Source organism: Pristiophorus japonicus, chromosome 20 (assembly GCF_044704955.1).
Source record: "Pristiophorus japonicus isolate sPriJap1 chromosome 20, sPriJap1.hap1, whole genome shotgun sequence".
Classification (NCBI taxonomy): Eukaryota; Metazoa; Chordata; class Chondrichthyes; family Pristiophoridae; genus Pristiophorus; species Pristiophorus japonicus.
This window is the reverse complement of record NC_091996.1, coordinates 31,685,536-31,712,092: the sequence shown is the minus strand read 5'-3', so window position 1 is coordinate 31,712,092 and position 26,557 is coordinate 31,685,536. Positions and strand designations below refer to the sequence as shown.

At 41.5% G+C, this 26,557-nt stretch overlaps 1 protein-coding gene across 8 annotated transcripts in view; it reads right to left on the bottom strand.

The window, feature by feature from the left end:
• dennd1a (DENN/MADD domain containing 1A) overlaps nucleotides 1–26,557 on the bottom strand; it is a 604,632-nt gene that overhangs the window by 18,973 nt on the left and 559,102 nt on the right. For 4 of the 8 annotated variants that reach the window (XM_070862693.1, XM_070862695.1, XM_070862698.1 and 1 more), the window contains exons 20-21: nucleotides 19,498–19,557; nucleotides 10,824–10,912 (exon numbers count right to left, since the gene is read on the bottom strand). The exons of 2 other annotated variants lie outside the window; for them this stretch is intronic. In XM_070862693.1, coding sequence (XP_070718794.1) covers nucleotides 10,824–10,912; nucleotides 19,498–19,557 — 149 coding nt within the window. The remainder of the gene's footprint in view (nucleotides 1–10,823; nucleotides 10,913–19,497; nucleotides 19,558–26,557) is intronic. 2 more of the 8 variants (XM_070862694.1, XM_070862696.1) reach the window with 1 other exon arrangement.

The following is a 26,557-nucleotide window of genomic DNA, read 5'->3' as shown; positions in this document are numbered from 1 at the left end:
TGTCTGTCCCACCTGTGGCCGGGATTGTGGCTCTCGATTGTGGCCACCTAAGGTCTCATTCTAAGAGTGGAAGCAAGTCTTCCTCGATTCCGAGGGACTGCCTATGATGATGACGAGTAAGGGATGGACACATTAAAATGAGGGAAAACCCTGCTGATGGTCAGGATCTCACCCTCTCTATATGACTGGAAGTCATGCAACACCAACATTACCTACGGCATACCAATCAGCTGCCTTGGGACTTCAGTGAGTTTATCTGGATGAGCTACACAGACCAGAACAATGCTAAATTCGATCCTGGGTCAGTGTTCAGTTAGCTGTGTCAGAAGGGCGAGGGTGGCAATAATGGCACGATAAATCAGCCAAACTTCCTGCTCCTATCCAAAAGCTTCTGCTGGAAGTATGCATGTATGGACATCAAGTGAGAATAGGATCATAGTACTCACAGTGACTGAATAGCTTGCTGATGCTCACTGTAAGTGACAGAGGAAGAAAGGCTTCCTTCCATGTCTCCCCTCAATTATAGTAATGTGTATTTGGTACTGCTTTGTAGGCTTTTAGAAGAACACAGGTGTTAAGAAAGAAAGACAGACTTGGATTTATATAGCGCCTTCCACAACCACTGGACATCACAAAGCGCCTTACAGCCAATGAAGTACTTTTGGAGTATAGTCACTGGTGTAATATGGGCAACGCGGCAGCCACAAACAGCAATGTGCTACTGACCAGATACTGTTTTTGTTATGTTGATTGAGGGATAAATAATGCCCATGACATCGGGGATAGCTCCCCTGCTCTTCAAAATAGTGCCATGGGATCTATTACGTCCAGTTGAGAGAGCAGAATGGGGACTCGGTTAAATGTCTCATCCGAAAGATAGCACCTCCAACAGTGCAGCGCTCCCTCAACACTGCACTGGACTGCCAGCCTAGGCTTTTGTGCTCAGGTCTCTGGAGTGAGACTTGAACCCACAACCTTCTGACTCAGAGGCGAAAGTGCTACCCACTGAGCCACAGATGACAACTTGGACTAAACATGCATCCTTCAAGATTCCCATAAACACAGTGATGAGACAACAGACGTATTGCAAGGTGGCAGAAGTCTGTGTAAGATCAGATCACATAGTGGGTGAGAGATGGGCAATAAACGAGGTCTTGTAGGCACTGCCCACCGATCAAGAGAAAAAGTGATGCTGAATCATAAACACAGTATTAGCCACAATAAGATTGGGTGCCACAGATGACTCACCAAACAAGAGGGATTATCAAGGAATTGGAAGGCCCTGAAGATGAAGTGACAGAAAGATGACACGTAAATTATGTTGGCTAACTAAAAAGAAATAAGTAGACTCCTTTGATAATACCAGAACCCTAAAGAATTACGCTGCACCCTTTGATTGCTGTAAGCAAACAGTGGCTTACTTGAGATTAAACAATATTGTGTTATTAAAGTTAAACAAACAATATAATTTAATGGGTGAGTATAGAAGCCAATGTATCTAGAGATCAAAAGACATTTCTATCTGAACATTATCTCAAGATGTTGTCATAACTCTGGATTCTCAGAAACATGCAAAACTCCTTTATCTAGGTTTAGATGCAGGACTTGAAATTGCTCCAAGACTGAATGGTCTCCATATCTTGCTGCTGTGTAGTTACCCAAGTACCTTGAGTGACATTCTAGAAATATAATGGAGAGCTTTTCACTCTCATTTCCTTATAAAGCTATTCGACTAAAAAAAATCCAGTCCATTTAGCCCGATTAACACTACACTGGAAAGCAAAACAAAACATTTAATTGAAATGCATCAATTAAAAAAATAGATTTTACATCCTGAATGTATTAACCTCTATAGCACTTTGCCTCAAAGGAACCAGGCAGCTCATCAAGATTCATATATATTCTAAATGGAGAATTGTTTGCAAAATATTAATGATGTTCATATAGATTTATGTACAAGTAATGAAAAAAATGGCTAATAAAAAATGTAAAATGTAATACATTGGGGTATATCCTTCCACTCACCTTTTTTCTAACCGAGTTCAATTATAAATTATCTGACCAGTGCAGCAGAGGCCAATGTTCGGTCCTAACTAAAAATACTACAAAACCTTAGAGAAGATTGTTCTCACTGACAAATTAAAGAGTTACACGGAATAAATTATTAGTAGCTTACTATCAATTTTAAAACACAGCACTCGCCGATTTTTTTATACATAATCAGCCTGTGTGGACTGCAGAAATATGAATGGAAAAAAAGCTTCGACATAGCTTGTGCCAAAAGACATGTCCGAGAGCAAATTATGCAGTAAAGCAGCATTACATTTAATACTATATATTGCTTAAAATAATCATGACTATAAGGTGAACACTTTTTAAGTGCAGATTTAAAGTTTTCATTCTGAATTGAGATCTTAATTTTGTTTTAAAATGAATATAAATCACACTTTTGAAATGTATTCAATTTTATTCCCACTTGATAAAGGCATTAGAATATAGGAAAACGACATAAAATTAACAGTGGGTTATTAAAACACTCCTTTTAGTGCTGCTCGGTGCTGCAATGCCTGCCCTACTCCACAAGGAGGCAGTAAAGTTCCATAACAGGAAAAAAAAGCACGATATGAGCAGAAACACTAAAAGGCTAACCTTAGAACGGATGCTTTTCTAACTTGCAACTTTTGCAGGTTAGTTACTCGATAATTTTGCATTGGGTGACAGTACCATGAAACATTTATTGTTGTTCATCTTTAGACGGGGCTGGACTGAAATTTACAACAACAAATTGTTATTTTTTTTTAGATTTCGTAAGAAATTGAGTCGACTTTTTGACAATCTACAGAATTGAAAATATACAAGGATTTATGAAAGTACAATATAATAATGCCTTTGTATATATTCTGGAAAGGAAGATCTGTGCTCACAGGGTTCAAATTCCTGTGATGATTTATTTTAGCTGAGATTAAGATTGACAATGATGGAAAATGTGCATGCTGAAAACCAAAAGAAGAACTTGGCATTCAAAATATTACTACCTTTAAAACCCAAACAGATAAGCCAATTTTATCTGAAGTACTACTCTTCTTTAAAAAAAAATTCAGTGAGCGTCACTGGGAAGGCCGGCATTTATTGCCCATCCCTAATTGCCCTCGAGAAGGTAGTGGTGAGCCGCCGTCTTGAACCGCTGCAGTCCGTGTGGTAGAAACATAGAAAATAGGTGCAGGAGTAGGCCATTCGGCCCTTCGAGCCTGTACCACCATTCAATGAGTTCATGGCTGATCATTCACCTCAGTACCCCATTCCTGCGTTCTCTCCATACCCCTTGATCCCTTTAGCTATCAGAGCCATATCTAACTCCCTCTTGAATATATCTAACGAACTGGTGAAGGTGCTTCCACACTACTGTTAGGGAGGGTGTTGGCCAGGATTTTGACCCAGCGACGATGAAGGAACGGCGATAAATTTCCAGGTCAGGATGGTGCGTGACGTGGAGGTGGTGGTGTTCCCATGCGCCTCGAGGTGTTGCGGTCATGGGTTTGGGAGGTGCTGTCGAAGAACCCTTTGTGAGTTACTGCAGTGCATCACTGCAGACACGGTGCATTGGTGATGGAGGGAGTGAATGTTTAAGGTGGTTGGTGGGGTGCCGATCAAACGGGCTGCTTTGTCCTGGATGGAGTTGAGCTTCTTGTAGATGATGGCAAGGCTTTGGGGAGTCAAGAAGTGAGCCACTCGCCACAGAATACCCAGCCTCTGACCCTGCCACAGTATTTATGTGGCTGCTTCAGTTAAGTTACTGGTCAATGGTGACCCACAGGATGGGGGATTCGGCGATGGTAATGGCCGTTGAATGTCAAGGAGAGGTAGATAGACTCTCGCTTGTTGGAGATAGTCATTGCCTGGTACTTGTGTGGCGTGAATGTTACTTGCCACTTATCAGCCCAAGCCTGAATGTTGTCCAGGTCTTGCTGCATGCGGGCATGGACTGCTTCATTATTTGAGGAGTTGCGAATGGCACTGAACACTGCAAGCATCAGCGAACATCCCTACTTCTGACCTTATGATGGAGGGAAGGTTCTATTGTAGAACTAACCACTTAAAAAAAAAAATTGGTATTGGGAGGACGAACAATCGTCATGCAGATCCAAGGAAAATGCTGCCCAGATTGCAATATTATGGCAGCTGTGCAGATAGATGTGGGATGCAGTATATATGTTCAGTCAAGAATGTTGTACAATGATGAATTGAAAAGTGGGGCCACGCGACAAAAGAGAAAAAACCCACATCAGTCTCAGTTCGCCACAAATGTCTGTTCCATGTGGGGCCAATCCCAAGTTCCATTGTTAAGCAGCCCACTATATCCAGGCACAGATAAAGTGACCATAATAGTCAGCACTGCGTGCAGCATCCTGCTTTCTCTCCGTATCCTAAGATATTATGCAAGATAAAGGATATTATTCCTGTTGAGTTTCAAACTCAGGATTTCCTGGTGATGCCATTGAATGTCAAAGGGAGGTGGTTAGACTTTCTCCGATTGGAGATGGCCATTGCCTGGAACTTGTGTGGTGCGAATGTTACTTACCGCTCATCAGTTCAAGACTGGATATTGTCCAGGTCTTGCTGCATGCAGGCAGGGACTGCTGCATTATCTGAGGAGTTGCGAATGGCACTGAACGCTGTGCAGTCATCAGTGAACATCCCCACTTCTGATCTTATGATGGAGGGAAGGTCATTAATGAAGCAGCTGAAGATGGTTGGGCTTAGGACACTGCCCTGAGGAACTTCTGCAGCGATGTCCTGGGGCTGTGATGAGTGACCTCCAACAACCACAACCATCTTCCTTTGTGCTAGGTATGACTCCAGCCAGTGGAGAGTTTTCCCCCGATTCACAATAACTTCAATTTTACTAGGGCTCCTTGATGCCACACATGGTTACATGCTGCCGAGATGTCAAGGGTAGTCACTCTCACCTCACCTCTGGAATTCAGTTTTTGTCCATGTTTGGACCAAGGTTGTAATGAGGACTGGAGCCGAGTGGTCCTGGTGGAACCCAAACTGAGCATCGGTGAGCAGTTTATTGGTGAGTACGTGCCACTTGATAGCACTGTTGACAACACCTTCCATCACTTTGCTGATGATTGAGAGTAGACTGATGGGCTGGTAATTGGCCGGATTGGATTTGTCCTGCTTTTTGTGGCCAGGACACACCTGGGCAATTTTCCACTTTGTCGGCTAGATGCCAGTGTTGTAGCTGTACTGGAACAGCTTGGCTAGAGGCACGGCTAGGACTGGAGCACAAGTCTTCAGCACGACAGCCGGGATGTTGTCGGGACCCACAGCCTTTGCTGTATCCAGTACACTTAGCCGTTTCTTCACATCACGTGAAGTGAATCGAACTGGCTGAAGACTGGCTTCTGTGAGGGTGGGGACCTCGGGAGGGGGCCGAGATGGATCACCCCTGACGTAACAAGATGATAATGTTAAAACAAAACTTAAAATAAAGAACAGTTGGGAAATCATCACCATTGGCTGGTTTCATTCTAATAAATTGAGAGAATTATTTTCTTCCTTTCTCGATACTTTTGTGCTACATTTCATTCCTTGAAGGGAACAAGGTGAGCTCTCTGCTCTCAGGGCTTCGCAAATGGCTATTAGAAGGTGTGTAAGAGTAACCTCGTTAGATGGGTCCTCGCATTCTGCAGGAATGTTATTGCGCTATGCTCAGCACCACCTCCAGCACAGGTACAAACCCATACCTTTTATGAAAAGAGTACTCTTTTCACAATTCTATTTTGTTGAGCAGCTTGTTACTTGAAATTTAGATTAAAAATGAGTGAGTTCATAAATGTGCAAACATTAGAGGCAAGAATATGAAACAGGATTATGACACGTCTTAGCTTTCTTCTGCATTGGGCCGTATTTCTTTTTCGGGTCATCTGTGTCTGCTACAGTTTATGTTTAATGAGAAGTGCGTTTATTTCATGTGCAAAATGTGTTAAAAGAGATAAAGGGTTCAGTTTGTCAGGCTTGTCCAGTCCTCTGTCTAAATTCATGCATATCAATGGTGCCGGAGGAAAACAGGTCTATATTGCTGCGGCTTACTGCTGCAATGATCAAAACATAAAGACGGAAGGATGGCGCCAACATGAGATAACAAGTAACAACTTATCGCTGAATTGCGATCTAACTTGACATATTATCTAGCTTCAATCACAGAAAATATACGTGTTGCGTGCCAAATAAACCCAAGCATTACAAACCTCAAATAGAATCACAATTTTACAAAAATAAATCCACTTTGTAAAGAAAAATCCTCGGGCTGCCCTGGGTCTCAATATGCAATTCGGCTTCGTACCTATTGTACACTACTGGCTAACTTACACATATTGTAATTGTCAACATACTCTTCCATTCTCGAACTCACAACGATACAGCTGTACTCTCAGCCCTCCACACTCTTTACCCGTTAACTGGAAGGAAATTGGAACTGACCAGATTTTTGCAAAACAAAACCCAAAAATATAAGATTCATTATAGTGTGCACATTTCTGCTCTGTATATCATGAATTATTCCCAGAAATTGATAGTGTTTTCTCCATTGGATTTAATCTGACCCAGAGACACTGGATAAGTCCTTAGACTAATTCGGACTTTGAGATTTAGAATCCAAAATTTGTGTTTCGACGTCTGAATTTAAAGGCTGCGTGGTCCTCAGTACAAGTGAAATCCATCCTTCACTAAAAGCCACAGCTAGGCCTGCTGGCAGTTTGCTTGAACTCCTGGTGAATTCATTGTCACAACAATCCCAGCCTCCCTCTATCTGCTTGACTGGGCAGGTATCATACAAGTGAACTGCATTAACACCTAGCTTGCCCATCTATTAGACTTCCAGGAATCAGGCAGAACAATCATCATCATGAGGTTATTTGCCTCCTTTCCACTTTAGACTATTACAAGAAAAAATTGCATTTCGATAACAATCCTGACATTGAATCATAGAATGATACCACACAGAAGCAGGACATTTGGCCCATAGTGCCTGTGCCGGCTCTATGAAACAGCTATCCAATTAGCCCCACTCCCCTGCTCTTTCCCCACAGCCCAGCAATGTCTTCCTCTTCAAGTATTTATTCAATTCACCTTTGAAAGTTATTATTGAATCTGTTTCCACCGCCCTTTCATGCAATGCATTCCAGATCATAACAACTTGTTGGGTTATTTTTTTCCCTCGTGTCACTTCTGGTTCTTATGCGAATTACCTTAAATCTGTGTCCTCTGGTTACCCACCCTTCTGACACTGGAAAACAGTTTTGCCTTATGTTATCAAAAATCTTTTATGATTTTGAACACCTCTATCAAGTCTCCACTTAACCTTCGCTGCTCTTGGGAGAACAACCCCAGTTTCTCTAATCTCTCCACATAACTGAAGTCTTTCTTTGCTGGTACCATTCTAGTAAATCCTCTCTCTAAGGCTTTAACATCCTTCCTAAAGTGTGGCGCCCAGCATTGGCCACAATACTCCAGCTGGGGCTGGATTATTCATAAATGTCCCTGAACATTTAACAAAGCAGGCATGTGGGCACTGAGCTGAAGTGAAAGGAATTGGGGGGGGGGGGAAAAAGAAGAGATCAAGGTAGATACTGAGAGGTTCTTTCCCCCGGCTGGAGAGTCTGGAACTAAGGGGCATAGTCTCAGGATAAGGGGTCGGCCATTTAAGACTGAAATGAGGTGGAATTTTGACACTCAGAGGGTTGTGAATCTTGGGAATTCTCCATCTCAGAGGGGTGTACATGCTCAGCCATTAAGTATATTCAAGGCTGAGAGAGATAGATTTTTGGACTCTAGGGGAATCAAGGGATATGGAGATCGGGCGGGAAAGTGGATTTGAGGTCGAAGATCAACCATGATCTTATTGAATGCCGGAGCAGACTCGAGAGGCTGGACAGCCTACGCCTGCTCCTATTTCTTATGTTATGTTCTTAAACACACAGTTAAAGAGGTAGATTTTTGAAGTCAGAGGAAGAGTAGGAAGGCAAAGTAGTTTTCAAACACAGTTCCAGATGGCAGGGTATTAGTGGCTGGAAGACTGACTTCCAATAGTGAAATGGAAAGAATGGGGAACAGTAATCTCGAGTCACAGGAGCGGAAGCTGCAGGGTGGGACACAGAACTGGACATTTCCCGAATCGGGTACGGTGAGGGTCCGCAAGGGTTTGAAATGAGAATGAAGATCCTGAAACTGATTCAACGGCACAAGGAACCCTGGAGCTTGATGATGATAGGGTGATGGGTCTGAGGGAATGTTGGATTTAGCTGGTTTGTGAACGGTAAAGGTAGGGAGAGCACTGAGGAATCAATTCACAGACGCATAAAGTCGTGGATAAGTAATAATAGGGTTAAATATGTAAAAGTAATAAAAAATGCATTCAAGTAAGTATTTGGAGGAGGACTGAGTGGTGCAGTGGGTCAGGACACTGTCCTTTCACTTCTGAAACCTAGGTTTGAAATCAGACCAGATTAATAGGCTGTAAAGATCACACATCAAATGGGTTTGAACAATCTCTCCCCAGTTTCTAATGAATGCAGCCCACAGGATGCAATGGTTCACAAGTTGGCATTAAACTTTTCAAACTCATTCAGAGAGGCTTGAAGATGGGCAGTGCATAAAGTGGAAAAATGGAAACAACAACTTGTGTTTATATAGCACCTTTAACATAGTGAAATGTCCCAAGGCGTTTCACAGGAGTATTGAGAGACAAAGGAGAAATTAGGGCAGGTGACCAAAAGCTCAGTCAAAGAGGTAGGTTTTAAGAAGCGCCTTGAAGGAGGAAAGAAAGGTAGAGAGGCGGAGAGGTTTAGGTAGGGAGTTCCAGAGCTTGGGGCCTAGGCAACAGAAGGCACGGCCACCAATGGTTGAGTGATTATAATCAGGGATGCTCAAGAGAGCAGAATTAGAGGAGCGCAGACATCTTGGCGGGGGGGGGGGGTTATGGGGCTGGAGGAGATTACAGAGATAAGGAGGGACGAGGCCATGGAGGAATTTGAAAACAATAATGAGAATTTTGAAATCGAGGCGTTGCTTAATGTAGGTCAGCGAGCACAGGGGTGAAGAGTGAGCGGGACTTGGTGTGAGTTAGGACACGGACAGATGAGTTTTGGATCTAGTTTACGTACCAACACCGTAAAGATGGCCTTCTTAGTTTGGGCTTAAAACAACTGCCGAAAATATCTTCTCTGTACAATCATAAATCTATTATCTATATATGGGAAGTCTCTCTCCCCCCCCCCCATTGCTGGCAAGGAGCAGAGGGAACTTTACTCTGCATCTGTAAGGAGCAGAGGGAACTTTACTCTGCAGCTGTAAGTACTTGTTGGTGGTATTAGGTACTGAAAGAGAATAATTCATCAAACAATATAAATTTAGGAAAAAAAACTTGGATAAGTCAACAGAAATGGGATATCCCCCATTAGACAATCAGCCACAAGGTATGAATAATTGAGTAATTTTTTTTCAAGTAATATTATTTACCTTTGTTGCTCTTTCTTCATCTAAAAGTAGACAGACATTTTCCTTTCACATTATACACAGGATATACAGCACAAAAACAGGCCATTCGGCCCAACCAGTCCATTCTGGCGTTTATGTTCCACTCGAGCCTCCTCCCGTCTTTCCTCATCTAAATCTATCAGCTTAACCCTCTATTCCCTTCTCCCTCATGTGCTTGTCTAGCCTCCCCTTAAATGCATCCATACTATTCGCTTCAACCATTCCCTGTGGCAGCTTGTTCCACATTTTCACCACTCTTGGATAAAGAAGTTTCTTCTGAATGCCCTTTTGGATTATGGTGCGATAGGAACGATAGTGGGACACACGGAAAGGAGGAACATTTCATTCCTTGTTTAAGCTTATCATTTAAAGAGCGGAAGAGCCCAAATTGTTTGAATTGCACCAAATTCTGGAAAATGAACCCAAGTGGTTCCAATTTAGATCATTTCAAGCTTGCAATTCTGTTTCTTCTTCCCTGACGCACACAACCCAGTCTGACACACATCGATCCTTTTACATCCCTACACAGCAGTATCTCTTATTTTAATTCATTATTGATAACAAGGTGGAATAAAGTTGAACAACTTGTCAGTTTGCTTCATGTCACCACCGGTGGAAAATGGAACGATTCAGACATCTGGTTACGGTTGATGATAGATTATTGTGGCCAATTCTCCATTTAGGCGATGTAATGCGAACAGTTTACCAAAATCGGCTCAAAAGTAGAGGCACGTTTTCTTTAACATAGGTGAGTGGACCCCTTGGACTTGGGTTATTGAGCTAACACTGTCAGGTTAAGCCCAACAATAGGATAATCTGATATGTAGTAGGTTATTATTGTAAAATAACATCATCAGACATATGTGAGCGGGCAACATATGAACATTAATCTTAACATATAGGTATAAATATGTAAACAGTACTCTGAACATTTCAGGTTTAAAAAATGCCAGGTGTATTTGAAGTATATTACACGTTTTGCAACTCTTGCTATAGTATAACCTGATAAAGATTCACTGAAGTTACAGTAAAACACTTGTCACACTCACCATATGTTACCCTGACAATGGCATTTGTGCAAGAATAAAAGCCCCAAGTTTTAAAACCATTCAATATGCTAAATGCTAACCATGCAACATATAATTATCTGCAAATTGAGAATGTCAGGACTAAATGTGTTATTAAATGGAAATTTCTAAGTGTGAATTGTAAGAACCGTTATATATGTTCAGTTTCTTATATTAACTTTTAACTGCTAAAAGCTAGCAGCCAATACTTACTGCTCTGGGCTTGAAATGGAGGATATTCGTGCTTCTACCGGCAATGCATTACTTCTTGGTTTCTTAACTGGTGGCCTTGGGGGACGTGCCTGTATACACAGATTTATATTAGAAATAAACTATTTAGTATTAAAAACAATAGCAGACATTATCACCAAAAAAATCATTCTAGGTGCCCAGAGGTTAAAGAATGGACAATACAGACGAGACAGTTCAAATAATAATGAAAGCACACATGTGCAGACTGACGACAAGGCTGTGCAGTTATAGAGCAAAACCGAACAAACAGAGAGCTTGTTACCACTTCAGCTTTAGTTCGGCAACATCCTATGGGTCAAACTTGTTATTGAATTATACTTTAAAGGACACCCTAGTCAATCCAGTAGAGACTGTGTACAAAATCAGGAGGATGAACCCGTGTCATACCCTGGTGCAGCGTAATAATGATGTTACCTTACCTGGTAAACTTTCAAATTTTAATTCCGTTTCGTACCTTTTTAAAAAAACACTTATTTGAAGATCAGAAGCCTATTACCGACCAATAGATGCCATCATCAAACGCATGTGTCTTCAGCTGGACAAAATAGCTCATGAAAACACTGTTCAATCAGCTACTGAACTAAGATACCATCCATACTTGAACTAATAAGGACTTCTCCCAACATTATGAATTGCTACATGTCTAAATATAGTGAAATTAACAGGGTATTTATTTACATAAAATGTACATTACAAGGGATACATGCATTTTGAACCCAGCAGATGGTGAAATTAAGACAAATTCAGGGACACAAATCCAACAAACTAAAAAAAAACAGTAAAATGCTTGTAAACGTAGAAACACAAATATTACATTTTATATAGTTTGTAGCATGTAACCAATGCTCTGCCACCTTAAAGGGGAATCTTTGAGCACGGCGAGCTGAAAGGGTTAAAGCGGCCACTTTGTGTAAAGTCCACCATGCTGAGAGAATGCTCCATAACTGCACAGTTAAAAGTCCCAAATCAATGAATAGGTAGCAGGGAGTGATTCCTAAGGCTGTAACTCAAGCAACAGGTTTGGACGATGTCACAGTTTATATACAACACCTGAAGCCGGAGATTGGGTTGGACATTAAGTCACTCCTGCAGCATCAAGGCACTACATCACACTCCAAAAACACCCGTTTTTAGACGTGAGCTTATAGTTTGTATTATTACCAGTAGCCAAACTTGGCAAGGCTTTCCAAGCCAAAGAGATTCTGCCGGCAATGCTAAAGAAATCAGGAGGGGAAGTAGTTTTCAGCGATCCAGTAAGATAAAAGTATTGTAAAAGTCTGTATATTGATGTGCATGCTGATATTCTCACTGCAAACATAGCTCACTTTATTGATAACTTAAACTTGGTCATCAGCTTTCAACAATTGAGACAGTCCCAGTAATTAAAGTGGACGGTAGCCTACGGCACTGGACATGAGTTTAAGTAGAATCCATAGAAATGTATGGCACAGAAAGAGGCCATTTCAGCCCATTGTGTCCATGCTGGCCAAAATAGAGCTATCCAGCCTAATCCCACTTTTCAGCTCTTGGTCCGTAGCCCTGCAGGATACGTCACTTCAAGGGCACGTCCAAGTACTTTTTAAAATGCAATGAGGGTTTATGCCTCTACCACAATTTCAGGCAGTGAGTTCCAGGCCCCCACCACCCTCTGGGTGAAAGCATTTCTCAACTCTCCTCTAAACCTTCGACCAATTATTGTAAATCTATGCCCCCTGGTTATTGACCTCTCTGCTGAGGGAAATAGGATCTTCGTATCCACTCTATCTAGACCCCTCATAATTTTACACCTCAATTAAGTCTCTCCTCAACCTCCTCTGTGCCAAAGAAAACAACCCCAGCCTATCCAATCTTTCCTCATCGCTAAAATTCTCCAGTCCTGGCAACATCCTTGTAAATCTCCTGTGTACCCTCTCTAGTGCAATCACATCTTTCCTGTAACATGGTTACCAGAACTGTATGCAGTACACTAGCTGTGGCCTAAATAGTGTTTTATACAGTTCTGGCATAACCGCTCTGCTCCCATATTCTATGCCTTGGCTAATAAAGGAAAGTATTCCGTATGCCTTCTTAACCACCTTATCTACCTGTCCTGCTACCTTCAGGAGTCTGTGGACATGCACTCCAAGGTCCTGCAGTCTAACAACCATCTTCCTCATTATCAACCACACGGCCAATTTTTGTATCATTTGCATATCACAAAAAGCAGCGGACCTTGTACTAAGCCCTGTGGAACCCCACTGGAAACAGCCTTCCAGTCACAAAAATACTCAGCGACCATTAGCTTTTGCTTCCTGCCACTGAGCCCGTTTTGGATCCAATCCCAACATTGCAAGTTATGACATTGAATTTGTGGGCTTGCATCATAGAAAATGACTTTGAAAGCTGACAGACAGTTGTAAGAAATCAGGGAAGGGACCTACCATCCATTTCTGGTCTGGCCTACATGTGACATCAGACCCACACTATATGGATGACTCTTAATGCACTCAGAGCAACTAGGGATGAGCAATAACTATCGCCTTGTCGGTGTCTTCCACATCCTGAGAGAGCTACTGTAGAATTCTCTACCTAGTAACATGGGAGATAGTATCAAAAATATATCACGTGTGGCTCGTAGGTTCCACAGGATGTGATATCTAAAAATTACGTGTGAACAGGAAGACACTGAGGTTATGCCTAAATCTGACTCGCTAGTTTGCTTGCCCCTGGTTCACGTACCCCACTGTTTGTCATTTCTCATTCCCCTGCCATCCCACTCAACGGGGCTTCTTTCTGTTCCCCACAGCCACTGCTCTGTGCCGCAGGAGGTGTCCAATCAGGAAGTGCCAGAATCAAGAGGGAGAGCGATATTACAGGAAACTGGAACACAGGGGAAGAGCTGCCTCTTGGCACCAGTAGGGTCATGTGTTGAACGACACCAATTATTCACCCCTGGGCAGCAAGAGTCTTTATTCTGACTATCAAAAATGGAATCGCATCTTCATATCGCAGAACAGGAAGAGGACTTTTCATTGGAAAACAAATGTGCTGATGTCACATGGGAGGAGTGGAAACTTTTACTGGGAAGCAATATCACAATTTTACACCAGTAAGTACATACACCCGTATGTAGTCTATCAATGCAAAGCCTTATTTCTCAATGTGCAGAAGCTTATGCAAGGGATTTGAGTCCCACAATACAGGGAGCTGATTTAGATTCAGCTGAAACACAGAGCAGTTTTAAATTGGTGCTGTCACAGATTAAAAGTCTTGGAACCAATGCCTTTGGATGTCATCACTTAATACAGTTGCTATTTAAAGGCAATTAAGAAAACTAATAAGTAGCATGTGGTGCTGCTGGGCTGAAACATGCTCAGGAATGTAGCCCAAAGGTATAATTATTGCCAAAAATATACAAACACTGCATAAAATAGCTGTTACCCAGTAAACAATGTTTAGTACTATTACAGATTATAAAATATACATCAGATATTTAAAATTATGATTAAAAATAATTCTGAAGTTGGCATCACTAAATAGTTTGCCTCGTTCATTCTTACCCTTTCTTTCCCCCTCCCCCCCCAATCTGCTTCTTTCCCTTCAGTTAACTGTTCACACATCCAGGAGTCAACCAGCTATTTCCTTTACAATGACAGATACCAGTGACACTCTGCTACCAATGGGGTAAGCATCGCTTTTATTCAGCCCCTTCACCCCGCCCGCCCCCTCCCCACCATTCCACCCCTCCCCCACCACCCCACCCCTCCAAGGTGGTATGCCCCGCTCATGAGCCTTGTTGGGACACGATTTCACACCCACAGTGGTGTGAAGCTGTTGTGTTGCTGGCTTCTTTTGTGGTTCATTTTGTTCTCTCGCTGTTTTGTCTGTCAGATGCCTTGGACTCGTTTTTATTTATGAACCAGACCAGATAATGAAAGGGATTATCAATTACTGACTGAGTTGCAAAATGGAACATAATGTCAGTCTTTAAATATATTTAGCAGTTTCAGATAAGATTTTGGTTTCCAAATGAACTATTACAGCTGGTTTAAAACCATTAAAGAGCAATTTCTGATTAATGGCTTAATGTGAAGAAGTAACAGCAAAGATTCCACAGATGTTGCTTCACGGGAATTGCTGCACGAGAAACCTGGGAACCGTTTTAGAATAAGTGTCAGGAGCGTGAAAGTCAAATTCTCGAATTTACTGATCTAAATATTGATTGTATTGACCGTTGCTTTTCTGGGCTAGAAATGTAAAACCATAGACAGTCTGTGAAGTTACAAACTGAATCGGGCACTACATTTAGGATATATACAATGTTCATTTTAATGCTCATCTTCATCGCTAAAGGTATGTGAGCAATATCCCATCAATTGTGAAAAAAAATCCAATTCTACATTCACCGACGTTCACTAGTTTAAAAAGAAACAAAAGAAATTAACTGAAGCATTCATGGATTTAACTCTGTGCAGAATACAACAAAAGTTTAGCAGTGAGGGGGAGGTTGTTCAAACCATGACCTCAGTGTAGCCAGTGCTGCTGAAGAAAAGTAAGGGGTCAGGAAAGGTCAGTTTGTGAACTTGCTGAGGAGGGGGCCAGTCCCCAGACAAAGCTGCCCTTCCACTCAATGGAGGCAGCTTAAGCATGTGAACCCATTGGTAGGAACAGAAGGATTAAGTTTGTGGCAAGTTTGCCTGAACTTGCAACAGGGAGAAACATGGGGGGGGAGGGGAGGGGGGGGGGGGGGAAAGAACAACAGAGCTAATTAGCAGAGCTGAGCTGTCAGAGCGCAGCTGAATGGCTCAGTGCCAACAAACAAAAGGAGTCCTGGCAATCAGCAGGATCGATGGAAAAGACTGCTTCATTAGGGATGATAGAAGGAAGAAGGAAAAAAAGAAAAGAGGCTGTTTAATTAAGCTTGAGCTGGAAGGTGATGCGTGAAGCTTGCCTGTCATCGTGCTGCTAATACTTTCACCTTTCCGCCACAGCTTTGAAAAGCCAGCGATTACCCCACTAGTGTCAGCAACACCAGATATATCTGGGGAGAAATGCAAAAAAGGATTGGAGCCATAGCCTAAAGGGACTTCAGTGGAAAGTCAGGGCAAAAAAAAAAATCAGATTCCCTACAGTGTTCTGAACCTGACAAATCCGACTGGGCAAAGCTGAATTCGCTTCAGTCCCAACTGCTCACATTTAATCATTATTAAACATATAATTCCAGCTTATGTACAAAATAGCAGCAACTATCAGCACCATGTATGCAGCAACATAATAATGTGGCACTTTCGCATAATGAGTTTGTGGCACGTTGCTTACAAAGGTTTGAAATATGTAGTGATCAACTGCAGCTGGGCCATTATTAAATCTATAATCACAAGACACTAACTTTTTTGTTTTAAAATATGAAAATATCACGTGCTTTTTTTTTTAGTGTGGTGTTAATGATTTAACTTGTGTAGAGTATTGCACACATCACTGTACTTCGCTGGGTTTATGTCAGGATTATCCGAGACCTGTAAAAGAAGAGTGGTGCCTGCATCAATGAACAATGAGGCCTTTCTGACAAGTGACGTAAACTCAGCAACACACCATGATATGGCGAGATTTAATTTATTCTAAGGACTCTTCAAATGGTGATAAGGCACAAAATGAAAGCTCTTTTAATAAAAAAATGCAACGGAATTTTAGTTATAAAAGGAGACACGCCAGTGAGACCTGCAGGTAATGGCAGAGGAGGATCTACTCTTTGACTGTTCCTGTGATGATCGGGAGTGTTGCTATGTGCACAGTATTAAGTATTGCATGATATTTTTATAATTATTTATCATGATTTTCATTGGTGTGAAATACGAAAGTGAAAATTTTCCATACCCTGCACTCATTTTGATTAAGCAAAGTTTAAAAAGTGTTTTGACTAATATATAGACTATATTCCAATACAACTGAGGTGAGTTATAGGTGCGGCATAACTGATTGATCCGGTGTCTTATGTTCACAACAGCCACAGTGAAATAAGGAAAGTGAAAACAATGTTTACAGCAACATGGAATGTAGTGACCATTCCCACAACTTTTTAATTCACTTCTGGTATTTTCACCCAGCATAACCCATGTTTCTCGGGTTAGTAAAACGTGAAGCAAAAGGCAGCATATTCGTCTGGTGAAGTTCATCGCTCAAGGATTGCGCTCTGAAAGATACTAATTGCGCTGGAAGTAACAGTTACACTCTACATTAATTTTACAACCATTATTCATAAGATGCAGACCTTCCCAACACACTTTATACATTATAAAAACAAGCTGACATCTCCAATGCCAACCACAAATATGCTTGATCTACAGATGATGTCTTTATGTATCTTGTGAAAACTCCTTCTATTCATGGATGTGAGCATGGAGCTGAACAAAACAAATGAAAGGTAAGGTTTGCCAAATACTTTGAAATAAACAAACACGCACTGAATACACAAGGTACTGACTGTCCTTGCTATCTTCTTGTCAGGGGGCTGGGGGGAACGATTTAAATATTTTTGTCCTTTGGCCTGAAGAGCACTTGTGGGGTATCTATGTATTTAGATCTCAACTAAATTCAAACATTTCTCATCAGGCTAAACCTCACATCTTGTTTGATTTTTATTCTCACTCTCAGTATCTCTCCTCTACAGCATTTGCTAAAAGTCTGCGTGAAACAGCAGAGTTATCAGTGGAATGTGGCTTGCAGATGAATACAGAATCAGGTCTCAAAAATGAAAAGATCTGGATACAGTGAGGGTGTCATCTATTTCTGGTGGCACTACCAAAAGGTAAAACTTTAAATTAGAAGCCATTAGTTAAATAGTTTTCTGTGAGGAGGATCTTATTCATAGGCCCATCAAATGATATACTTTACTTTCACAACAATTTTGATACGTCAGAACCTCAAATATAATGCACAAAGATAACATTCTGTATCTGTTTGAAACTAAACTTGGTACAAATGGTACTGTACTTGTGCAGGAGCCATAGATACCCTGCCCATCCCATTACTATTAATCAGAATGTTTTTATATATGTTAATATGATGACATTGCAGAAGCTATGATGAGCATGTTAGAGTCGACAGAATGGGCAGGATACAATGCTGGCTGAGGGACTAGAGCAAACAGTACAAATCAATGATAATGATGCTTCTTATACTAGGGACAGGAGTCCATTAATTTTTGTTTCTTTAATTGATGTTATTTTGGCTTTTGCTTTTCTTTCAAGCCGGATCTCAGCTAATATTAGTGCAACTGTCCGTCTGGTCCCTTTAGATTCAGAGAAAGCTGCAGAGCCCAGGGCAGAGGGTCAACCATGTCCCTATCCCAGCCAGCTAATGTGCTTGGTTCCCTATTGCTACAGCTAATGGGTTAGCAGAAAGTGCTCACTGCTTGTGACTTTCTTGCTGAGCATCGCACACTCCTTAATGATTCTCAAAGGCAGCATTATTCTAAAGAGGGTCACTGTATGAAAAATAAAATCAATATTGAAAATGCTGATACAGTATTGACACGCTTGTCCATATTTTTCTTTTACTCCACTTTGGATAATACTGGCTCTTGGTTAAACATGAACTGGCTCGAATAACTGAGGACTAATATTGGGGACTGAATTAATGACAGTAGAATGTACTGAAACCCATTTTATTTTTATTAACTTACCTGTTGTGTCCATAATTTGAATTGTCTAACAGTGAATCTCACCTAATAACAGTTCTGCGTCTTATTTTTTGGGGTCAGGTTATTGCTGTATTTTGCAAGTCTTGCTGCGCACCATTCCACAATTGAGAGGCTGACAGATGACCTGCTCCCAGATCTCTGATTATATTACTCTGTGGTGTAATTTCCCTGCGAGGAAGCATTTGGCCTCCACCTCCCAACATGACTTGGATAGGGAGCTCTTTGAGTGGAGCAATCATGGCTGTCAACGTGTGTCATGTTACTCTGTGACAGTGTGTTTTGTTTGACTAGTAACACACTACTTCGCCACATCAACTGCATTTTTTGTTATAGTAACTTAAGGGTACAGAACTCACTTCTATAATGCACTGGTCAGGTCACAGAACATTTCAGAGCTCTGAAACCATCCCAGAACACTTGCAAAAAAATGACCACAAAATACCCTTTGTAATGAGCCACATGCATACAGCAGCGTGGAGCCATTTAAGAACACTGCACACCTTATGAATATTGTAGATTACATTATAAATATGTAATTAGCCCAGTGAAAAGGTTAGACCACCTCCGAGCATGTACAACATGCATGTTTCCTGTGTACAAACTGCCAAATCCAAGCATGCAGTCGCAGTTAGAGGCTTGTATCCAGATGTTAAAGAGTTCCCTTTCAGATGCACTGACATTACCCAGGGCTCTTATGACAACTTATGTGAGCAACGTTCCCACTGTGGTGTTATCCTAATGCCAATCACTATCAACACCAAACATAAGTAGAAATAAGACCTGGAAGAAGAAAGCAGTAAAGTTTCACACCTGTTGTGAGAGAAAAATGAGCAAAAATCCAATCCCTTGCTATAAGACCAGATAGCACAAACTGAAGAAAAGTGTAAGTAGAATCAGCAAAGCAACTTAGGCGGTGTTATACATAATTAAGGAGATACACAACTTCTGTCTACTCACGGGCAAAGTAGCACTGTTTATCTTTGGAGGAGGTGGGCGAGGTGGAGGAACTCTCTCTGGCTGTATCAAAGTGGAAACTTAAACCATCAGAACCCTTCAATTCAATTAAAAATAAAAACAAACACAGCAAGCAGCTTATAAAATAACACAAGCTTGAAATTTGCACATGTTGAGAGTTCATTATCTCAGCTGTGTGTATCCGTACCAAGAAATTGATCTGACACAATAGGGTCTGACTATAACAAACTTTTACATATTTTTAAATAATTTATCCCATACCAACTTTCCGAAAGACATTATTTTTAATTATGGAGCAGGAGAAAGGAATAAGGAACCAAACAGTCAAAACCCAGAGTGGAAATTCTTACATACATATACATAATTTTGTAAAACATGTCACTTCCATGTGAAGCTGCAGAACACCACAATTATTTTTATTCAAATCAAGAGTACAGTACTCATCAAATTAAGTAGATACTGCAGACATCATGATTTAAATCCATTTAGATTTGAGTGAATAAAGATCGAAACTTTCCTGAACTGAATTTATTTGGATTTTGTTTTATTTCTGCGATACTAAACAGCCGGGCCTGTCAATTGTCACGCCACTGTGTTGGATTACTAGGGATGATATCCAGTATTCATACGAGGGCAGCTGGGAGCTGTAGTAGCACATGCTGGTTTTCCATATTAAAATTACCAACGTTGAAATGCTCTCCTTGGACTTTATCTTTTGCATTGTTTCTTCATTGGTGAGTTTCACTAGTTTTTAGCCAGACTGTATATTTGCAATAGCCCGGCACTCTGACTGGGGGAGAGAAGATTTTTTAATCAGAAGACTGATGCAGCCCTCCCCTAAAATATAATCCTGTTTAAGATGCCTTAACGTCAACTAGGCAACACCTGCACTGTTCCCACCCTCCCGAAGATAGTATGGGCCAATCTTTCCAATCACTTATAATTCACACTCACCATCTCTTTTCTCTCCAATTGGTCCTTGGATACTCTAATGTGGGCACACTTGACCCCCTTCTTTCAACTTTGTTCATAAACAGTTTCCACTTTTAGCACCTCCCAATGTTGGCTTTTTTCCTACTCCATCACGCAATTACTTCCCAAATCGAAGGCAGACAAAATAAATGCGTCGACAACACTCTTTCCTCCATGCTGCTTAACTGAGCTAAGGTGCACGGAGAAAGGATGAGCTTCCTGAACTGCAGCACAGTAATCGGGGCACATGCATATTACATAGCCTGATTGTGGCTTCAGTTATAACACAGCTACAGTTTCAGTATCTGTACAAGGTGCCCCTCAGTGAGGCTGATCTTAGCTTTAATGCAAGAAGCATCTTGTGCTGCAGGTTGCATTCGATCAGCTGTAAAAGTAGAAATTTGGATATTGATCCCTATGCACTTGATTTTTAATGCGAGTACAGCCTGGATGGGTTAAGTTTAAGGAAGTCACCAGGCAGACCAGTGGGCTAACTGGAAACTTTTAAAATATAGTTTCACACCAGGTATGCATCCAGCGTGAGAGTGCACTTGGGATTCAGATAACTGACCTGATTTATAAGTTATGCTGGAACTTGTGTCAATGTGTACCTGAAACTATTGGGCACTGATGTTGAGGTGGATGTGGAACTGCACCCTATTCGAGTTTGACCTTAAAGTCTACACTGATACCCTAGGGCAATACTGAGGAGGGCTGCATTGCCAGAAATGTTGTCCTTCAGACAGTGGGTTCAGATGTACGTTAAAGATCCTGCAGCAGTAGTGATAGAACAGGACCCTCTCCCAATATCTAGGACATCATCACCCCTTCAGCCAATACCACCAAAAACAGTAACTGGTCATCCATCCCACTAATGTGTGTGGGATATTGCTGGTTAATTTGCCTACGTAACAGAAGTTACTGCATTTCAAATGCTAAACATTGCTGTTATCCAAGCATGCAAGAGTTTGCTATGCGAAAAATATAAAATAGCAATAAAATATAAACTATTGCAACACTTAACTATCATAATCAGAAATCATTAAATTGCAACCCATACTGTGACCAATTATATGTTTTCACAATGCAATTAGTGTCATTCATTAGGTAAGAACTTTTTTGACTTAAATCAATGCCTTCCCTAAATAACTGACGAAAAACAAACCACACAAGAATGAAAAAAAAAAATGGAATCTCAAAATAACCAGTGAATAGATTGCCAATCTAATTATCCAAGGTTTGGATGAATGAATTACTTTGCTCAGGGAAAGGATGAGATCTTTCTTCCTGAGACTGTGTAGAGTTTTAATTTTTCCAAAGAGTAGGTTCTAGTCTACTGTTCCCAAATATTAGTAACTTCTCTTTTGCAAAAAAATCCAGGGAGCGTTGAATACAAACAGGTGGAAATACAGTTTTCACACAGCTTAACAGGAAATGAAGCACAAGTTTACTGGAGGAATGGTCGGAGATTTATTTCCCCCCCAGCAATGCTTTGGGACTTCATCCACAAACTGCACAGGGTCAGATTTCATCTGGATTTAATAAAACCCTTGGAGGACAAGGCTATTTTTTGGGTATAAAAATGCTAATAAGTTTTTTTTCTTCGTTCAGTCTTCGCACATGACCTGAGGCGCTGCGATTCTGTAGGCTTTATTCTGGTTTATAACTCGGCATTAGAAATATGCAAAGAATCATTTATTACATTTACATGACAGAAATGATACCATGTCATACGTTTCAAGCAACTTTTTAATTAATTGTTGCAATGAGCAGCTTACCAATAAAACCTGAAGAAAAAAAAGTCTATTTTTAGTGATGCTTGAAAGGATTTATTAGTAATCTGCCTCAGTCTGTGCATCACGGTCACTGCAGTAGTGCCAGATAACAACCCTAATAGCAAAGAGACTCAGTGAAGTGTGTTACATTAAAACAAAAGTCAAGCCTGTATTTCAGATCATTCAAATTTCTGGAACAATGAAAATTAAATTCAGCTGTAAGTCACAGATCTACCCTGTTTTTTTACTCTATTCTGTCCATCAGTGCCACAGTCAAAAGAAATTTAGACTGGGAGCGAAGAAGCCTTAATTTGTTCAGCAATGTGTATTATTTGTTTCGTAGCACAGAATAACGACTAAGGCATCAAATAACTATGACAAATGATACATATATATAGATATTTAGAGTTAGAGTTTCATATTCACTATAAACAGACTTCTCATTTAATCAAAGTGATTTCTATTTTAGGAAGCAGGGGTATGAGAAGTGGTTAGAGAAGGATCATCTATATTACATTTTTTAGTTCTTTTATATTTTGCTTGTATGTCATTGAGGCTTTTGGGGTCTTTTACTGTATCCCTTCCACGCCCAGCCAATTCCCCCTTCATTGAATGGCAGTAGCTTATAGGCCTCTATAAATGCCATTCTGCAACCCGGTACCTGGTAGAAGTGTACATTGCCTAACATAATCACCCTCTAATTTTACTTTGCTCTCCATGGGGAAATATCTGGCATTTCCCTTTAAAAGATGGCAACTCAGTGGTGTGAGTATATATCCTAACTGTTCAATGACACGGTAGATAGGATTTAATTATCGTCCTGATTTTGTGATCCTAGTAAAATTGGTGGAGCAAATGCTATGGCATGGGCGCACTTGTGGCAGTCGTCAAAATTTATAATAGGAGTCGATCCCCCTAACTTGAATAGGCTACTGGCATAGGAGAGGTTTTCCCAGAGAGCCAGGCCTATAGCTAAAAATTTGGTGACGTGGCAGTTCTTAAAGGTCTGCAGCTTGCCATAAAGGGCAAGTCATAATGGTGGCAGAAAATGGTACATTTGCATAGTGCAGATGGGCAACACTGCTCCTCTTGATGCTGAAAATATAGAAGTTCTGCTGTACGAGATGTACCAAAGCAAGGTGGCTCGTTGGAGCTGAAACCCAAGCTGCGGTAAAAGCACAGGTGCCAGCTGAATGCAGTGAGATCAGTGACTGAACCAGCTCCCTCATACATGACAACAAATGAGGTTGTTGTTTCAGAAGCATTTCTTTAGGGCCTCATCAACCATGGAACTCCCGCATCCATGGGGAGGTACCATGTGAAGTACTGTGCACAACCATTGCCCTTTTGCACACAATCTTCCATTGTGCCTAAGCTAGGCAGCAAGTTATTCTTGAAAGTGGAAGCTGAAGAACAGCAAACGGGTGCAGAGGTGCTCCTGTTATTCGGGGATTCTCAGTGGGGTCAGCAGCCATGGGCACAGAGAATAGCTATGCTCTCCGCAGTCATCTATCCAGTGTTTCTTCTTCAAATAATGCAGACATAGTGGAATGCCAGATAATGAACGCATCATGGCTGCTTCCTGGACATCAGCCACTGATATGCGTAATGATGATAGCAACTGAACAGTAATTGAGTGCAAACCCTTTCTGTTCATAAAGACCATTCGTTTGATGCAAAGATTCCTGAAGACCACATGCTTACCATGTGTGATGCTCTGAACTCAAGGGAACCCTGCTACCCAATGAAAGCTGTATATCCTGTCCAACTGATGCTGCGTTTCTACAGAAAAAGGCACCAAATTTGTTGTCCCTTGCAAACGTAACACTTGCTACTTGCTTGATTCGTGTGCAATGCAGACCGTCTGATGTGGCAGGTGTCTCCTGGAGTAGCTTGAAAGGAACCGGTAGAATAAAACCTTCAGGCAGTGATAACCTTCATTTCGACAGGATATCTGCTCTTGATCCAGATGCGTGTAGGTCATGGCACAACACAATGGCAGTATGTCTTGTAAACTTGAGGTGACGAAAACAGATCTCCTGTGACATGTCCAGACACATGTGGAGGAAATCTATAAATGCATGTCCCTGGGTACCGACAGGTGTAGTCAAAATGACTCAAATAGTGTAGCAACTGTCTTCATTGGTCCCTCGGAAACTCCTGTTCCTCATTTCAATTATGCAGTGCATTCAAAACTACCACATGCTCCCCACTTTGTACAGTGTGACGTTAAAAGGGAACTTGACTGGTTCCTGACTGAAGAAGGCATTTTCAGTTAGAGAGAGTAAGTGCTGGTTAACTGAGGCTATGAGGAGTTAGAGGCTATTAGTCTCCTGCCACTTGCTTGACTGCCCTCAGGAATGACAGGAATTTCCCAGCATTTTTCCTGAACCAGCAGTCATTTTTCCCTCTGGTTGTTTTCTATTCCTAGAAGATTGTGCGGTTAGAGTTTGATGGCCTTTTGTATGCCAAACCAAAAGTAATGAAGTACTGGCGGGGAAAACATCCCAGATATGCAAAAATGGAGGATTAAGCAGAAAGCCCAAGGCAGGGTGCAACATCCAGCAAAAGGTACATAAATACCCAGTTTCAAAGTCCTGCCTCCTCTCTTTAAGAAGTCAGTGTAAGCCTCGCCCAATTTTTGGTGGAGAAGCAACTGATGTGAGCAAAGCCTCACTCAAAGATGTACAATTTGGTATAGGGCTTTTTTCCATAAGATTTAAATATTAAAATGAGGTTGGACATGCCAGTATTGTGGTGCCATTACCTGTCTCCAAATCTCCCAGGGTAAAAATGTGACAGCCTGCAACTTAGTTCTGTGAGGCCAGTGGCCTGAGGGCAGGGTAGGGAAGAGCTGCAATAGCCACAAAACATTATACATGTGACAAAAATCAGAAGTTGTACACCTTAGTGGTTCAGACTTTCCTACCACAATAACCATGAGGCTAATGGCACTTGCTGATATTTATGCACAAATGGTACAGCAACTTCAGGCGATGGGTGCATGCATGGTTAAACTCAAATATCCAAAAGTTGCTGTATGACGTGCGCCGCTCCGCAGGTAAGTTTCACGAAAACGGCATTGCGCTGTCTGCCTCAGCATTGAAATGAAGTTGCTGTATTTGCCTGGTAGACACAAACTAAACTCGGCACGGAAAGTTACGTCTTGCCCATTCCAGTCCAAGTACCTTTTTAACGATGTGATAATTGTTAATTACTGCCAAACAACCTTTCTGGCACTGAAAATTAACTATTACAAGCACGGAATCTCATTTATTCAGGTTTTAATTGTTGGTGGAGATTTTAAAAATGTAAAAAAAATGTTTTACTTCCTGCCTCTTCTCTCTCTTAATCCAATCCTGCTTTCCCTCTCTCTCGTTCTCTTCCTGCACCTGATTTGACATTGAATTCACCCACTTTAATTTACACTTCCTTCTCAGTCCTTGCGCTGCTAATTTCACAATTCTTCAACCCAACTGGTTAAGGAGGTACACAGTGCTTGTTCTATTCGCTCAGGTCCCAGATGACCAGTTTCCCTCACAAGGCCGATTATCTGAATGGTGACAGATTAGGAAAAGGGGAGGTGCAACGAGACCTGGGTGTCATGGTACATCAGTCATTGAAAGTTGGCATGCAGGTACAGCAGGCGGTGAAGAAGGCAAATGGCATGTTGGCCTTCATAGCAAGAGGATGAGAGTATCGGAGCAGGGAGGTCTTACTGAAGTTGTACAGGGCCTTGGTGAGGCCTCACCTGGAATAGTGTGTTCAGTTTTGGTCTCCAAATCTGAGGAAGGACATTCTTGCTATTGAGGGAGTGCAGCGAAGGTTCACCAGACTGATTCCCGGGATGGCAGGACTGACATATGAAGACTGGATCGACTAGGCTTATATTCACTGGAATTTAGGGGATCTCATAGAAACATAACATTCTGACGGGATTGGACAGGTTAGATGCAGGAAGAATGTTCCTGATGTTGGGGAAGTCCAGAACCAGGAGTCACAGAGTAAGCCATTTAGGACTGAGATGAGGAGAAACTTCTTCACTCAGAGAATTGTGAACCTGTGGAATTCTCTACCCCAGTTGTTGGGGTCAGTTCTTTAGATATATTCAAAAGGGAGTTAGATGTGGCCATTACGGCTAAAGGGATCAAGGGGTATGGAGAGAAAGCAGGAATGGGGTACTGAAGTTGCATGATCAGCCATGATTATATTGAATGATGGTGCAGGCTCGAAGGGCTGAATGGCCTACTCCTGCACCTATTTTCTATGTTTCTATCAGCTCACACTTTCAGGAA